The sequence below is a fragment of the Lemur catta genome, chromosome 16, assembly GCF_020740605.2.
Source record: "Lemur catta isolate mLemCat1 chromosome 16, mLemCat1.pri, whole genome shotgun sequence".
Classification (NCBI taxonomy): Eukaryota; Metazoa; Chordata; class Mammalia; order Primates; family Lemuridae; genus Lemur; species Lemur catta.
This window is the reverse complement of record NC_059143.1, coordinates 17177734-17195425: the sequence shown is the minus strand read 5'-3', so window position 1 is coordinate 17195425 and position 17692 is coordinate 17177734. Positions and strand designations below refer to the sequence as shown.

The following is a 17692-nucleotide window of genomic DNA, read 5'->3' as shown; positions in this document are numbered from 1 at the left end:
ACAGATGACCATGAGAAATTGAAACCATGGAAAGTGAAACCTCAGATAAGGGTGACTACTCTAACATGAAACCAAAGAGGCTAAACCTTATAGAAAGAAATAACCATAATTACACAAGTAAATAAACTTTCCAGAGAAACTTACATTTTCTTATGTAAAAACCAGAAGCCAGAATACATATTTTCATATAAAATTTCAATTATAATATTTATATAAAAATTTAATTACTATAAAAGAGTACTGATAGTAAGTATTGATAGTAGTTTTCAATCCTACCTGGTTCTGTTAACTGAGATTTTTGTATTAGAACATCTCTTATTTTCTCCACCCACAGGTAAAGAATACTTTCACCAATATTCTGTCTAAATAAAATGCAGAGAAAAAAATTTGTTATTTCAAAAAATTACCTTCTCAAATTCAAGAAAACACAAATATATTTGCAACCTAAGACATTATATACAATCTACCATGGCTTTTTAAAAAGAATTTATAAAAACTTGATGAGTATTTAATATAATTTATATCAATATTAAAAATTCCAACTGGCTCAAAAATCAGCATGGCTTACTTAAAATAAGCACAAGAGTTGTAACCAAAGAAGGAAATAAAAATTTCTGAACTAGATTGACTAGGAAATGTAAATGTGACTTAGCTGCTACCAGTAGATATAGTTTTAGTATTGATGTCCAATCATTGCTCGCTTTTCTAAACTTTTTAAACAATTTCAAACCACTAATTTGGTACACTTTTCATTTAGCATACTTATTTCAACAAAGAATGCAAAGCGTATGGGAACTCCTTCAGGGAGTCAATTTACAAGATCTAAAAGACAATTCAACAATTTTATATTCATACCTTGTTTTTGACAAAATATCCTATTGCCTAAATTGATTCATTTTGGTTCCAAATGATGTTTAGCTGCCTCAGATAATTAAATCCATCTCAAAGGATCACTGAGAAAAAAAATGTGTCATGGGTTTTAAAGTCATGTCCACAGTTATGTTAAATGATGGCAACAGCAGTAAAATAAAAACTCAAGTGTCTACTCTTTAGAGAATGACACTAATTTCTGTAAGTTTTGGTGTGTGTTAGATATCACCACACTACTTCACAGCAACACTTTACCTCGTTCCTCCAAAAGTTCCCCTTGAAACCATTATCTCTCTTTATCATCACTCATCAGCACCCACCAAAGGAAACTTTCAAAACAAGCATATACAAGAAAATAACAGTCTTCAAACTATTCTATACCCTCAAATCCTCCCCATCACACCCACAATTCTTAGCACTAAAACACTAAAACAATCCTCTATGTATTCTTTTGAAACCTTTCTTTTTAGAGAGAGCATAAGTCAACTGGAAGGGTTTAAAAAATTGAGAATGTTGGTGAATTTCTTTTAAACAATTCCCATTCCTATCCTCTCTTAAAGACTCAGAGTAACAGAGACAGTGCAAAGTAAAATGTATTGAGTATATACTAAGCCCCAAGTACATTATATATATCAACACATTTAATCCCAAGTGTCTGATGAAGTGCATAATTTCCCCATTGTACAAATGAGAAAACAAACCTACAGAGATCAATTAACTTCTCCAAGACAGTCTTATAAGCACTAAGAAGCCCAGAGCTGGAATATGAACCCAGGACTGAAGTTCGAAGCTCAAGCTGACTGCATTTTTGTTCTCCTACCAAATAGCTATAACCTTAGGCAAGTAAGCCACTTGAATCTTAGGCAAGCAAGCCACTTGAACTCTTTCCCTCATCTATAAAATGAAAGGTTTAAAGCACCTTGTCTCTAAAGGTCTACAATTTCTGGGTATAAGAAATAAAAAAAAATTTTTTTTTTGAGACAGGGCCTTGCTCTGTTGCCTGGGCTAGAGTGCTGTGGCATCGGCCCAGCTCACGGCAACCTCAAACTCCTGGGCTCAAGTGATTCTCCTGCCTCAGCCTTCCAAGTAGCTGGGACTAGAGGTACATGCCACCACCCATAGCAGCTAAGTTTTTCTATTTTTAGTAGGCGGGGGATGGTATCCTTGTGTCTTGCTCTGGCTCAGGCTGGTCTCCAACTCCTGAGCTCAAGGGATCCTCCTGCCTTGGCCTCCCAGAGTACTAGGATTACAGGCGTGAGCCAACACGCCTGTCCATAAAAAATTTTTAAATAAACTTATCTTAAGGTTTGGAAAACAATGAAAAACTTACAAAGTAGTTTCCTTTCAAGTGAACCTCTTTAATTCATTTAATGTCTTTTTTTTTTTTTTTTCCCTTGAAACAGAGTCTCGCTCTGTCACCCTGGCTAGAGTGCAGTGGCGTCATCATAGCTCACTGTAACCTCAAACTCCTGGGCTCAAGCCATCTTCCCGCCTCAGCCTTCCGAGTAGCTGGGATTATAGGAATGCACCACCACGCCCAGATAATTTTTCTATGTTTTCTAGAGACGAGGGGCCTCAGACTGGTATTGAACTCCTGGGCTCAAGTGATCCTCCCACCTGACCTCCCAAAGTTCTAGGAATATAGGCATGAGCCACCACGTCTGGCTAAATTCATTCAATAAATCTTTAGGGCTTCTATACATCAAGCACCAGGGTCCCTTTTCTCACAGTGTATATAATCACTACCCTGACAAATTTATGGTTTTGTATGTAACTCTCTCCATCTCCTAACCTCATTCTGTTGAATTCCTCACAACATCATCACCATCATCCTAAGTAATGATACTAATACCTACTGTTTACTGACCACTTACTCTGTAAAACAGGGGTCCCCAACCTACGGTGAGTTGTATAATTATTTCATTATATATTACAATGTAATAATAATAGAAATAAAGTGCACAATAAATGTAATGTGCTCAAATCATCCCGAAACCATCCCCCCTTCTCCCTGGTCTGTGGAAAAATTGTATTCCATGAAAACGGTCCCTGGTGCCAAAAAGGTTGAGGACCACTGCTATACAAGACATGTAGACCCCCATCTTGAGAGAGGAAAATCATCCCTCTGTGAATATGCATTCAAATTCTGACTTTTTAAAAAATAACATCTTGGAAGAATTTTATAATTAATAAGTAATTTTTCTACCATAATAAAGTAAAAATTAAACATTTACTCCGTATTTCCTTTCCCTTGGCCCGTGGCTTCCTATAGAGGAATACACAACAGCACTTCTGCTAAGCAGCATTTATTGACTGCTTCCTTCTTCACTAGCACTTAACAAGACTATTTCTGAAACCAGCGTAAAAGGAAGTCACAGTGGGTATAAAAGGTTTCCTGAGTAAAGTGAAATTCATTCTTTCCCCAGACCCCAAAAAACTACGGCTGAAAGTAGTTTTTCCCCCTAGTTTATTATTATTGTTACTGTTATATTCGTGTTTTCTCTTGAGATAATAGTTCATTTATATCTTTTAATTACGCACTAGAATTGGTGTGATTCTTTAAAAAAAACTGGTTTTCAAACTTTTTCCATTGTTTTAATGAACACTTTTATAGAATCAGAAGCAAATTAAACAGACAAAAGCTGAGAGTCCTGCCTACTGAGCCTCTCCCCCCCTTCCCCAAATGGTCCTGGAGGAAGCCTACTAAATCCTAGGGATTCCAGTACAAAATTTGAGAACTGCTTACTATAGATTGAGAAACCAGGCTTTTATCTACAAAATAAAATTTTGATAAAGTATCTAAATATAAAAAGTATAGAACAAAAGTTGTTTTAACTTTACTAAAAGACCTGAACTAATAACTGATTTTTTTTCTTTACAGACTGGGATCTCACTATACTACCCAGACTGCTCCTTAACTCCTGAGCTCAAGCCATCCTCCCTCCTCAGCGTCCAGAGTAGCTGGGATGGCAGATGCTAATTCCAGTTACTGTGCCCGGCAATAATTGTTAGTTTATTTGATCTATTTTGTGAATAACTATACTTGAATAACAATTCCATATAGAACAACCAAAACAAAGTCAAGTTACTTCTGACTCTAATTTTACTTACAGCTCTAATTTTTGTAGCTTTCATTTTCTAATATTTATATTTGTTGGCATAAAGGTAAAGCTATTCACTAAAATGCACTAGGGTGTGTGGTCTTAAACAAATGATTTGACCTGATTTTCAGTCACCAAATTTTCAAAGTGAGATGATTTTTTACATAAGAACAGCAAAAACAATAGCTGCTACTATGTGCTAAAGTATATTACGTGTAGTACATCATTTAATCCTGATATTATCCCCATTTTACATATGAGAAAATAGACACAAGGAGGTCATTTCAAAAACTGACTCCAGAAGCCTTGCCAAAAAGGCCTTACGCTCAGCTTGACTAAACTTTAGACAGGCTTCTTCCTAACTCTAGGCCCTGACCTCCCTTTTCGTAGAGTACTTTCTTTAGCAAATTTGTCATTGTAAATTCCTTCTCTGCCCCTTTGAGGTATGTATAAAACTTTTTACAGGAGCCTCTTGTCCATTTTACAACCAGGAATGTCTTTCTCAACAAAAATTAATGGTCCCCCTAACATCTTCCAGTACTTTTCTACTAGCTCAGCCTAGCCCTTAAAAACCTTTCTGCCTTTTGTTTCAGAGGGGTTGAGTTCAGACTTAGTTCTGGCCTCTCTCCCCTATTGTGGAAGCCTTGAATAAAGTCTTCGTTGCGTGTTTAACTTTGTACGGTGCAATTTTTGCTTTGACAAGCCTCACTCACCAACATTAAAATCTAAGACTCCATGATATATCAGAATGTGAAGAGCTGTAGGAAATTATAAAAATTATTTTATTGGATTTATAAATTAAATATTGTTGAAATGGATCATCACAAATTCAAATACTATAAAAAATTTTAATCCCTTTCATTTTCTTTTAAACAATATTCTAAGCATCTGAAATTTATTTATCTTTCGTTTTATTAAAATAGTTATTTTCATTTATTCAAAATATCTACATGCAAAATATTTAAATAAAAATTAGGTATGACAATCAAACTAATCTCCATCTAATCAATCACCAAATCCTAATTTATATTTTAAAATATTTCTTAAACCAAGCATTCTTCTCCATTCACATTCTGGTTGCTTTAATAAAGGTCTCCACTATAGCCCTCCTGAATTACTGACTGCTCTTCCTCTACTGTTCATCACTTCCTTCAAACTCTTCATGGCCTTTCTACTTACTACTCCTCAACCCCAACCCTACCCCCTAGCCTATCCTCCACACTGCCACACAAATCTGATTACTTCATTTCCCTGCCTAAAATGCCCAGAACCTACAAGATAACACCCAACTCCTTATCCCAGCTTAGAGGGTCTTTCCTTTTATACCTACCTCAATTTATATACCTGGCCTCTTAAACTACTTGCTAAACTCTGAAGATGCCAGGTTGCTTCACACCTACGTGATTTTGCTCTCACACTTCTTTCTGCCAGAAAAGTCCTCTCACTTTGATCAACTGGCAAACACTGTGCTCAAAGGTCACCTTCAGAATGGAACCCTCCCTTAAACGTCACCCACCTTCCCAGAAACAGTTTGTTGCTAAAACTTCAAAAAGTGCTACTATAGCACTTGGTCAAACTTCTTAGCAATTATCTCATTACATTGTATTGGTACACATTAATGTTAAATTTTCTTTTTTTATTGAGAGAGGGTCTCACTCTGTTGCCCAGGATGAAGTGCAGTGGCACCATCACAGCTCACTGCAGTCTTGAACTCCTGGGCTCAAGCAATCCTCCTGCCTCAGTCTCCTGAATAGCTAAGACTATAGGTTTGCACCACCATATCTAGTTAATTTTCTTATTTTTTGTAGAGAAAGTGTCTTGCTATGTTGCCCAGGCTGGTCTCAAACTCCTGGCCTCAAGGGATCCTCCTGCCCTAGCCTCCCAAAGTGCTGGGATGACAGGTGTGAACCACCACACCTGGCCTGATCTTAATTTTTTTTTTTTTTTTGAGACAGAGTGTCGCTGTGTTGCCCGGGCTAGAGTGAGTGCCGTGGCATCAGCCTAGCTCACAGCAACCTCAAACTCCTGGGCTTAAACGATCCTACTGCCTCAGCCTCCCCAGTAGCTGGGACTACAGGCATGCACCACCATGCCCGGCTAATTTTTTCTCTATATATATTTTAGTTGGCCAGATAATTTATTTCTATTTTTAGTAGAGACGGGGTCTCGCTCTTGCTGAGGCTGGTCTCGAACTCCTGACCTTGAGCGATCCACCTGCCTCGGCCTCCCAGAGTGCTAGGATTACAGGCGTGAGCCACCGCACCTGGTCTGATCTTAATTTTTAATCTCAGCCTAAGAGTGCCAGCATACAGGAAATGCTCAATAAACGTGTGGCAACTAACTATACTGTAGTTCATCTTCTTACCAAAGCATAAATCAAATTTAGTATTCAAAAGTATGATAAATACACAAACCTCCATAGTGTTATAATATTTAGAATCATAATAAAACTATAAGCATTAAGAACTATATTCATACATTTATGTCATACTTAATTTTTAAAGGCCAATATTTTTCATTTGCCACCCCCTGCTGGGAAAAATTATGTGGAAAATATCAAAAGGTATCACATAGAAGTTTTAGAAACAAAGCCCAGCATGGTGGTGCAAACCTGTAATATCAGCTACTCAGGAAGCTGAGGCAGGAGGATCACCTAAGCCCAGGAGTTCAAGGCCAGCTTGGGCCGCATAGCAAGACCCTGTCTCTTAAAAAAAAAAAAAAAGTTTTAAAAGTAAAATGTATATTTTTACTTAGACCACATGTATCAAAATAATACCAGTGGACAGGGGTTACTCCACCTTTTAATAAACGAGACAGTATGACCCATAGTCTATCTTTCAAACAAACTGCTTTGTAACTTCTGATGCTTCCTAAGTCTCAAATAGTTCCACTGAACTAGTCAGGGAGAATAGGCAAGTTGTGTACTGTGGGAGGGTATTACCTAGTAAAAGAAGGACTTTCTGGTATGGGAATAGGCAGAGAGGAAAAAAAAATCTAACTGATGAACATAATCAATACAATGGAAGCCAAGTGTGGAAAGATTTTTCGGAGAAAGAAGAAGTGGTCAATACCACCAAAAGTTAGGTAAGAGCTGAAAAATGACCATCAGATGAACAATTCAGATGTTAACAGTGAACAAATTTGCAGTATACTTATCTTATTCTACTTTAAGCAAGGAGATAAATTGGCAAATAAGAGTAAATAAAGGATTACAGAAAGAAGTTTGTTGAGGGGCACAAAAGTTAGAGTGGGCACAAAAGTTAGAGTGGCCAATAAAGTTAGGGAAAGGTATTAGAAAACATTTAATTGAAGAATAATATTTACATGCTAAGGATGACACAATCACTAAATGGGAACCCAAGGAAGACCATACTTGCTCTAAGAAGGAACACGTAGAATGATTCCTCAATGACTTACCATTTTCTAATTAAATATTTTAGGAGGAAAAGAAACCTGGCCTGGATCCCAGGGACACAAAGGGGGTACTCTCACTGTACCAAATGGAGTGGCCACCTAGAACATATAATACAATCCTTACTAGATCCTGGATTAGAGTAAAAGTGATATTCTAGAACATTATTTATATTACTAAATTAATAAATCTAGTTAAAATTATCTAAATCACAGTTGTATCTTCTCTAGACTACTACATTAGCCTCTTAACTAATGTCCCACATCTATTCTAACTATCAACCAACCAGTTCTCCAAACAGAAATAAGATGATCTTTTCAAAATCCAAATCTTCTCATGGTACCCTATACCTAAAACCCTTGTCTGCTTCCAACTATTCTTAGGATAAAGACAAATCCTTAATGTAACCTACAAAACTCCACAGGAGCTCCCCAGCCTACCTCTCCAGGTCAGTTTCCTACATACTCCCTTCTTTCCTTCCTCTGTTTCTTACCACTTCATATCACCATACTGTTTCCTGAAATGTGCCAACTTCCCTCACACTGAGCCTTTCTGCAAGCTGTGGCCTCTCACTGGAGTTATATTCCCCTAATTAACTCAACTGTTAAGTTGAACAAGCCATCTCTGTCTTCCTAGATTAGGTTAGGTCTTGTTTTAAATTCAACTATTTCTGTTTATTTTTCTTTTGTAGAACTTATCATAGCTACAGTTTTACATTCATTTTTACAATGTTATAAGGAGTATCTCTCCCTCCAGTAAATTCTAAATACCATGAAAAAAGATACTATTTCTGTTTTTGCTATCTAGGATCTACTACAGTGCCTGTCACATAATATTTGTTAAATGAGGGAATGAAAGAATGAATGAAAACACAGTATTTCAATTATGGACTAATATGAGAGAAATCACCAAAATACATACAAATTTAATAAGTAAGCTTAGTATTCTGCTGTTACCAATTTCATTCTACAAAGCCTATGAAAATATCAAAATAAGAGCAGTATCTCTGAATTTACATTCATAAATTGACTAAATGTTTTTATAGCTATTAGCTCTAAATATTACTGTATTTTTATAGCTAAATAGAAGCTGTCAGATGGATATATGAAATTATATAACTAACCTTTTCTGTACTCTTCAAGGGAATCCTTTCTGTTAATACAAAATGGCTTAACAAAAAGTTCAGAAAGGTTCTAACATATCAGTTTCTACAAAAAGCCCACAATATAATTGCTAACAGAATTTTTTAAAATCACCTGTCACTTACATATATATTTCCTCAAGGCTATTCGATAAATCCGCACGTTCTTGCCCTTTAAGCCAAGGAGCACTAAGATTAAATAAAATATAAAAAGATTATTCAAGTATTGAGTTTATGTCTCAAACAAATTACTGATTAAATCACAAATTGGTTTTATTTGGCTTTTAAAAATTATCTATTTTCATTAAAAAGTTGTCTTACATTTGTGTAAATCCATATAGTTCCAAAATGCTTTCATTACCATTAACTCATTCAGTCCTCCCAAGAAACCACGACAAAAGCAACACTAACATTAAATTGTAATGATTTAGAAATCAAGGGTGGGTTCATAGGGTATCATAAACTTGCCTAAGTTTACGTGTCAGAACAGGTTCTAGAATCTAAATTTCCAGATTCACACTGTTTGCCAGCAATAAATAAAACTAAAAATGTACAGAACCATTATTAATACTAAGCCTTAATACTATGGTTTTAAAACACTTGCATAAAAAATAATTCCACTAGTAGTTAAGAATTCTAGTAATTGAAATTTTTATACAATTCTGTTCCCAGGGATTTATACATATTACTAAGTGAAGGGGGCAAGGTAAATGAAAGGTCACTCGCATTAACAGGTCATGACTCATAAAGATCAAGCTTGAACTGTTATGAAAATAGTTCCTCAACAATGAAGGAAGGGGGCAGAGAGAAACACGAAGCATCATGGGTAATTCCTGGAAGGCAAGCAGTCTTAGGCAGAGGCACATCAAGGAACTATGGCTAGGTAAGGAAGTTAGGAGAAACTCTAAGGGCCAAGGTTTCTAGATTACTAGGTTGTCTAAAGAGGAAGGTTTCCTTCCTCATCTCTAAAGACAATTACGTAGATATTTTACCCCTATCAACTCTGTGATTCTCTTTTCTACTAAGTGGTATATTCAATGTGTTTTATATAATTTAATTTATTTAAATCCTCTGTATCAAACCCAAAAGATATTTTAAATTTCTATATACATTTTAATAAGAAAGGTATCTATATAAACACAATGTATAGAATAAAGAAATATCTTTGAAAGTATAATCTTTTTATAAAAATATAAATATAGAAATAAAACTTACTTCAACTGATAAATAGGTGGAGCTGTGCCTGGGTATTCATCCGGTAGCATCACCTACAATGCAGTTCAAATACAAATTTGTTTACACTTCATCAAGTTCAAAAATAACTGTATTTATAAAGCTAGTAACTGGACAAAAAGTGTTAGAAAATAAGGGGGAGGAGGACAGGGATTAAAGGAAAAGGAAAACCGAAACAGGGGCATTATACCCTAACCCCAAGTGGACAGAGTGGCATTATAACATTTTATGGGCATTTTTCCGAAGAAATACTGAAAAATATCCCATGAAACACTGTTAAATATATGAAATAGTTAACACATAACAGAGAAACATACACATTTCTTTTCAAATCAGTATTATTATAAAAACTAACACTGGCAAAAACTCAATTTAGCACCTTTTATGCTGAAAACATATATTAGTAGTCATCAAAGATTAAGCATTAAGAAAGCCATCCATTTGCTTTGTCCTAACTATAACTGATTCTTACTTTATGAAGAAATCAGTATCTATTCTGTGAATCACCTACATGACTAACCCATTCTTCTTCACAAATGTTAGCCATCTTTCCAGGTTTAGATTCTCTATTAGATGGAGAAGCTAATGAAAAGAAGCAAAACTCCAGTCTGTCAATGGTACACTAACATTTTAATTCAAAGAAGTGCGATAAGAAAAACTGAAACTATCAATTAAAGCATGATTTGAGAGTGATCTGAGATTTAATTACCCATATGTTTAGATGATCAACCACTCAAAAAGCCAACAACAAAGATAATAAAGAAAACAACACACAAGAATAATCATTAGAATATAACACTTAATCGTTATGTCTAATACTGTAACTGAAAAATGGCTGTAGAGAAGGGGGAAAAATACCTGCAAGCAAAGTGTCCATTTGGGGTCATCTATATCATCGCTAATTCTAATACAAAATATTTTGGCACAGTCATCAATGACACACCACTCCTCTCCATAAATGGCTGCCATTGCTTCGATTTCCTCATTCTGAAAGAAGGTGATTAAAAAAAAAAGTCAACAAATGTACAAATCCTAAAAACCTATTCTTACTACTTTATAAGGTATTTACATACAGCATCACTAGCCTGGATGAAGGATCCCTGGAAAAGCCCCTTAGCAGGCCACACGTTATTAGCACCATGTTGTACTCTCTAGGTGGTTGCCATACACCATTGCAATGACTGAATCGTGCCTTGCTACCACATTACTGTGCTTTTGACCACTTTTGAGCCAAAATATATATGCACTCCATATCTTGCAGTGAGATGCACAAGAGAAAACACAAACCTATCTTCTCTATTTCACCCTCTCTTTTTAGCTGGTAATCTCCACCCTCACTCCCGTGCCCCATGCCATTACCACACATTATCCCTATATTCCTGCGGTGTATCTCATTGTTCTGGTTTTGATTTTTTTTTGAGGGGGGTTGGGAGGGTGAAGCACGTGGCTAGGTGTTTGGGGGTCTTATTGGCAATCAAACCCTCAAAACATTTCAGAAATTATTTTGGCTTGGGGTTAAAAAAGAAAAATAACTGGACCTAAGAGTGAAAAATGAGAAGCAAAGTATGTATTTGACTTCGTTCGTATCATCTCATTTTGTCCTCACTGCCCTGTAGGAAAAGACTTATGCGCGCCCACGTGAACGATGCACAGGGAAAGCTCAAGGCCAAGAGGACTAAGACTCGGTGGGCTCTCAGGCAACTGCAAGGTCTGTATTATCTCCCAATTGCAATGGCGTAAACCGGGTTTCTTAAGTGGTTTATCCAAGGTGACCTGGCGGCAACAGGGAGCAGAGTGAAACCGGGTCTCTGCCTTCGGCCCGGAGCTGCTTAGTCGCGTGCTAATGGTTGACGAGGACACGGTCCAGGCAGGCCGAGGCCGTAGCCGCAGAGGAGCCGCCGGCCCGAGGACGCTCGACCAAGGGGCAGCTCCGGGAAAATCGTACGCAGTGCAGCAGCGGCGCGGCCGGGCGGTGCAGGCGAGACCCGGGGTGGCCCGGACGAAGGGCCCCTCGGCTGACGAGGCCTGGGACCGCAAGGCGAGGCCGAACCGAGCCCGGAGGGTCAGCGCCCCGCCGGGGCCTCACCTGCCTCTGGTCGCTCCCTGCGTCCCCCTCAGCCATGTGGCCCCGGGAACGGCCCCGCGGCCGCCGCCTGCCAGGTCCGGAGCGCGGGGGCGGAGCGCTGCGGCTGCGAGCCGAGCGCGGGCTGCGGCGCGGCCCGACCCGGAACCTCAACCGGGCCGCACCGCGCCGTCCGCATCTACTTCCGGGTTGCGGGCCAGGGGGTGCGAGGGGCTCCTGGCCCCTGAGCTGTGGGAGGGGCTCCCCGCCTGGGTCCGCTGCTTGCTCTTCTCCTCCGGCTTGGCAGAGAGCAGGGAGAAGCGGCCCGCCCGAGGAGCTGCTGGAGGCCTTCTCGGCTCTGTCTCCTGCAAGGTCGCCGGGGTTGGGGTCTTCTGCTTGCCCCGTGTGGCCTCGGCTCTATCGGAACCGCTGGGAGACGTTGGGAAATCGAGTTTACCGCCGCATCCTGGAAAGGGACTCAACCACAGTCCCAGACTCGTCTGTACATTTCACGGCAGGGTTTTGTTTTTGTTTTTGTTTTTGTTTTTTTTAAAAAAAAAAAACATGTTTTAAGTTATTTTGTCTGATTTTGGCAGAGCTAGATTTGATTTACCAAAAACAGGAGAGCAAAAGAGGGCAGGCTGCAGTTTTGAAAGCGTGAGGAAAAACGTAACTCTCCCACTCACTGTTGTACTGAGATAGTTTTCTTTCGTGTCCTTGAGCACTTTGTCTGAGGACAACTTTTCTATGAGGCACTAATTATGCCTATCAACATAAGGATCATTGTTTCATTATCCAAAAAACGTGAATCAGTTTGTGTCATTTCTGCCTCGTTCACACCACTTCCGTTCAATGACACATTCTAACACATTGGTTATGGATTATATCGGTCACCTTATTTAAGACACCTCAACCGAGACGTTTATTCTCTTTTTCACAAGGCATTTTATCCCCTCTTTTGTCACTTTTCTTCACACACACACATATACACAAAAACTCAAAACCTTAATCGTGGACATTTTTCTGGCCCCCTTTAAAACTCTTACATTATTGTAGAGAAAAATAAATAAAACTCTCCTCTGAGTTAGGGGTACACTGCCTAAGTACGGTACCTGTAAAGAATTCCACTTGCTTTGAATATAAGCCTGTGGATTTATTCAACAGACATTTATTAGGCTCTTATTGTGCTGAACATTGGAGATGCAAACTCCTATGTCATTCATTGCCTTTAGGGAGCTAAGATGTGGAGGTAACAAACGTAAATTCAAAAATAAAATGGACTGGAAGTACAGTGATTCATCCCTTAACGGCAGAGATACATTCTGAGAAATGCGTTATTAGGCAATTTTGTTGTTTTTATTGAAACATCATAGAGTGTACTTACACAAACTTAAGATGGAATAGCCTACTACATATCTGGGCTATATGGCCTCACATCTGCTAGTCTGTGCTGCGTCTGTTACTATACTGAATACGACAGGCAATTGTAACATAGTGGTATTTGTGTACCTAAACATAGGAAAGGTACAGTGAAAATATGGTATTGCAAGCTTATGAGACCACTGCCATAGTTTTGGTTTTCATCATTGACCAAAAAGTTCTTATTGCAGTGACTGTGATGTCTTTTTGTGTTACTAGCACAAAGAAGGGCCTGAAGCTTACTGCAGTTATCATCTATTATTAAACAGCTTTTTTTCTTTCCTTTACTCTGAACTCTTTCATCACTGACCTTGTCATATGTCTTACAGCTTCTATTGCATAAAATAGTGGTTTTCACACTTAAAACACTTTTTTAAAAGAGGCCATGGAATCTTGTCCTCAATGAAAGTTTATGTAAAACAAATGAGGTTGTTCTGGCTGAAAATAGTGGTAATGGCGCTGAAATCCCAACTACCTAGCAACCCTCCCTCCCTCTCAGTGGTCCCTGTAGAAATTTAAAACCCAAGTTTGAAAACCACCACATTAAAACCTAACTTTCTAGGGCTGTGTGTAGTGGTACACCCCTGTAATCCCAGCTGCTCAGGAAGCTGAAGCAGGAGGATTGCTTGAGGCCAGAAGTTCAAGGACAGCTTGGGTAACATAGTGAGACCCCTGTCTCTAAAAAAAAAAAAAAGTAAAAGTAAAAATTTTTTAAACTTAACCTTCTAAATAAAGCATAATGTATCCAATTTATTACATATAGTACTTCTTTTCTTGCACATATAGAAACTGAGGCTATTTTCTATAGATTGCACCCATAGTTTTCTATTAATTCCTATTTCCTCATAGCTACCACCTTTAAGTCTCCTTTTGAGCTCAGATTCTAAACAGAAATGACTTTCTGCCAAAGGGAACAAAAAATCCCTTGCCTATTTCTCTGGCCTTTTTAAGCATGTGGCCAGCACAGAATGCTGAATAAGGCCCCAAACTTGGATAGGCAAAGAGCACTTTGGAAAGAGAAGGCGAGAAGTAATTACTGAAGTAACAAGTGTAGTGGGCAACCTATATTTTGAAGAACATATTGGAAGAAAACAAGACTTTATAGACAATTCAGTTGAAAAAGACTATTTAGTGTGAACTTCAAATAGTTGCCTAAGTAAAGGCTGAGAATACTCTTCAATCAATAACACAGTCCTGCATACAAGACAGGTCTCTTAAGCCAGATTCTGCTGATTTCTACATCCATTTACTCAAATGGTTACTGGTTGTCTCCTTTAAACGCAATATGTCCACAGCAGAACTCAATAGCTTTTTCCTAAACCCATTCCTCATCCTATCTTCCCCAGTTCAATAATTGGCAACCCTTGAGCTCCTGCATCGGTAATTGCCCAAGCTTGAAACTTGGGAGACATACTATACTCTTTTCATTAGTCGCCTCCACAACCAGGTAGCAAGTTCTGATGATTCTGTTTCCTTAATATCCCTTATAATCTTCATTCCTAGTTATCCTTCAAGTTATCCTACTCCCTCACATCTGCTAGAGTAATCATCCAAGATGTACAAATCTGATGTCTTTCCTTCCTTGAAATCCTTTGTTTGCTTCCCCTTGCTTTCACGATAACACTTAGATACCTTAACTCACAAGGTATATTCCTGATCATCTCTCTAATTTCATCTCCCACTGTTTCAGCCATACCAGCGTATGTATTTCATTTAAGCTTTTTTTGAAGAAAGAATTCCATGGCTTTAGAAAAATCTGAAAACTGCTATTTTACACAGTATACACTGTGTAGAGAATTGAGTTACGATATGCAGAGGCCAGAGTGAAGGAAGGCAGCAGATCTTTTTATGATAGATGGATAGCTACGTGGTTAGGATGGTACCTGCAGAAGTCCTCAGGCAATCTGGAGGAGATGCGTGTGGCCAGATCCCTCAGAACTGCCACCTAGAAAAAGGGACAGATAACTGGCTGAACCACAATTTCTGTATAGCATGGACTTTGGAGCCCAATATTGTTGGAAGTAAGGGCTTGAAACTTTTTGCTTAAGATTGAGAAACAAATATAAACTGTCCAAACCAAATAATGGAAGGGGGAAGGGATGTGATTGAGATCACAGAGGGCCAAAGCCCTCTCTTGGTGCCAAAAGTGAATTCACAGGTGCAGCTGGTACAGAGATGATCATAAAGGGGTTATGCAAGTAGTGTGACAAGAGAGGGTTGACAGCTGTGATTTTATAGCAAAGGGGAGTGAGTTATTTGAATGGAAAAAACCTAACCTAGAATTGTGTACATCTGATTGCAACAGAGTTGGCTATCACATCAGGGGTGAGGCATTAAGCCTATGAAGAGCTCTCAATAACCTATTTAGATGGTTTGAATAGGGCTTTTCCAAGTATTCTCTAGGCCCTTGCTACTCAAAGTGAGATCTCTGGACCAACAGCATATTATCTGAGGGCTTGTCAGAAATACAGAAACTTAGGCCCCACCTCAGACCTACTGAATCTGCATTTTAGTGAGATCCCCAGGTGACTTTTATGCACATTAAATTTCAGGAATCTTGTGTTATAACCATGAAAAAGCACCTCTTAGATTTTAAATAACAGGGAGAGTAGTTGACTGAGGGCCCTAGCTACTGTGCTCTGAGATCTATTACTATGCTTGCACTGAGACCATGTTTCCATGGGGTGCTCTCACACAAAAGCATGGCAGAGTTACTCAGGCAGGCCCACCTTTGGAAGTCACGAGACTGCTCTGATGCGGGACTTAGGCTCCAAGCCCTGCTGAACTTGCCTTAGAACTGCTGCCACACAACCTTCCTTTCTTTCTCCCCGTTCACTCAGGGTCAGATTAGCACCAGTTCAATGGCTCTCTGAGCCTCTTCAGGCTCCCTCCCAATTTTCCCGCACAGGTATTTCCTGTAATACATTTCTTGCACATTTAACTTCATCTTGGTGTCTTCTTCTCCAAGACCCAGACTAGCACAAACTGCTTTAGGATACCCTGTAACACAGGTGAATTCTGTTCATATAGTTTTGTTAAAATAATTAACTCAGAGCCCATCAGGCTGAGATGGTTCCAGTGACTTGGCTTCCTATGTAAGCGAACCGAAATCCAACTCAATGTAAATTTAAGCTTAACCAATCTGAAACCACCAGCTAACCTCTAACTAGAGACTTAGCTAATCAGAAACCAGCAGCTAATATCTAGGGCCTTTTCATCTTACTAATCAAGTATTTTCTTTGTCTTGCTTCTGCAAACACCCTATAAAAGTTTCCCCTCTCCCTACCTTGGCAGAGTGCTGAACTGTTTGTGGTCAGGTGCTGCCCAATTCATGAACCCCTGAATGCTCAAATAAACTCATTACATTTTTAACGGACCTAAATTTATCTTTTAATGGTATTAACTTGTAGTAATATTATCTCTTCTGAAATATTTTCTTTAGGGAAATATATTCTTAAAATATTTTTAAAACAAAACACAAACCATCTTGGCACATTATTAATAATGAGTCTTTCCCGCTATTCTCTGTGTACTTACCTTAGCTCACAGATGATGAAAGCCAATGTGGCAGACTGCAGGCCAACGAATGCCAAGGCTACTGCTTTTCTTTGTGCTGTTTATTTGTACCTGGCCAATAGTTCTGCCTACTATGGCCAAAGATTAAAATGCTGGATATTAATTTGTAAGTTTTATGGAGAAGCTCTGTTAAAGAAGTAGTCAAGGAAACAGTCAATATTGGCAAGTAATTAAGGCAGGGAGAAAATCCTTTAATATTTTAATGTCACCATAATTAACACTGCAACCTGGGGAGATTAGCTGACAATAAACATAGCTAGAAAAAATAATGGAGCCAGAGGCATTTCCTGACTTCAGGAGATTTGAAAGGACTGGAAGAGTGACATCTAATGGGTGATACTAGGGCTAACCTAGAAAAACTGTGCGGTGAGGACCCTGTTACACCACCTCCAGTCGGCACCTCCGTTTGAGAAACAGGTACTCCCATCCCCCAAGGAGGTATGCAAGTATTTTAATGACCTCTAGGGCAGTGAGTGATTTCCCACTAACAGTGTGTCCAAATGTTTATTCCACAGCAATTAATCTCTCAGCGCATAGAGTGGTCAAGGGAGGTGTTCTGTGATCATTTGAGTTTATCATCACCATGTTCGACTTCATCTGATAATTTTATGTTAAATTTCTCTGAGCCCTTAATATTCTATGTGTAATATGAATCTTCAAGGGAGGTCAATAGTATGTAGCTCTTCACAAAGGATTTGACTAAGGAATCCTTACTCCTTCCTCCCACTCCCTAAAATCTTGGAGCAGTGAAATTAATAGAACATTCTTTGCTAAGCACTCCCCATTTAGTATCGTTATGCCTCATGCTCCCCTGGAGATGGTAGTTCAAGGTTATTATTATATCCATTTCTGATTCAATATTAAGAAGGGCCTGAATT

At 38.7% G+C, this 17692-nt stretch overlaps 1 protein-coding gene across 1 annotated transcript in view; it reads right to left on the bottom strand.

Moving 5' to 3' along the window:
* Positions 1 to 11989, bottom strand: part of IMPACT (impact RWD domain protein) — a 28158-nt gene extending 16169 nt beyond the window's left edge. Inside the window, exons 1-5 of the mRNA XM_045527568.1 lie at positions 11844 to 11989; positions 10616 to 10744; positions 9740 to 9792; positions 8651 to 8713; positions 277 to 362 (exon numbers count right to left, since the gene is read on the bottom strand). Coding sequence (XP_045383524.1) covers positions 277 to 362; positions 8651 to 8713; positions 9740 to 9792; positions 10616 to 10744; positions 11844 to 11879 — 367 coding nt within the window. The 5' untranslated portion in view covers positions 11880 to 11989. The remainder of the gene's footprint in view (positions 1 to 276; positions 363 to 8650; positions 8714 to 9739; positions 9793 to 10615; positions 10745 to 11843) is intronic.
* Between the last annotated feature and the right edge of the window lie 5703 nt (positions 11990 to 17692).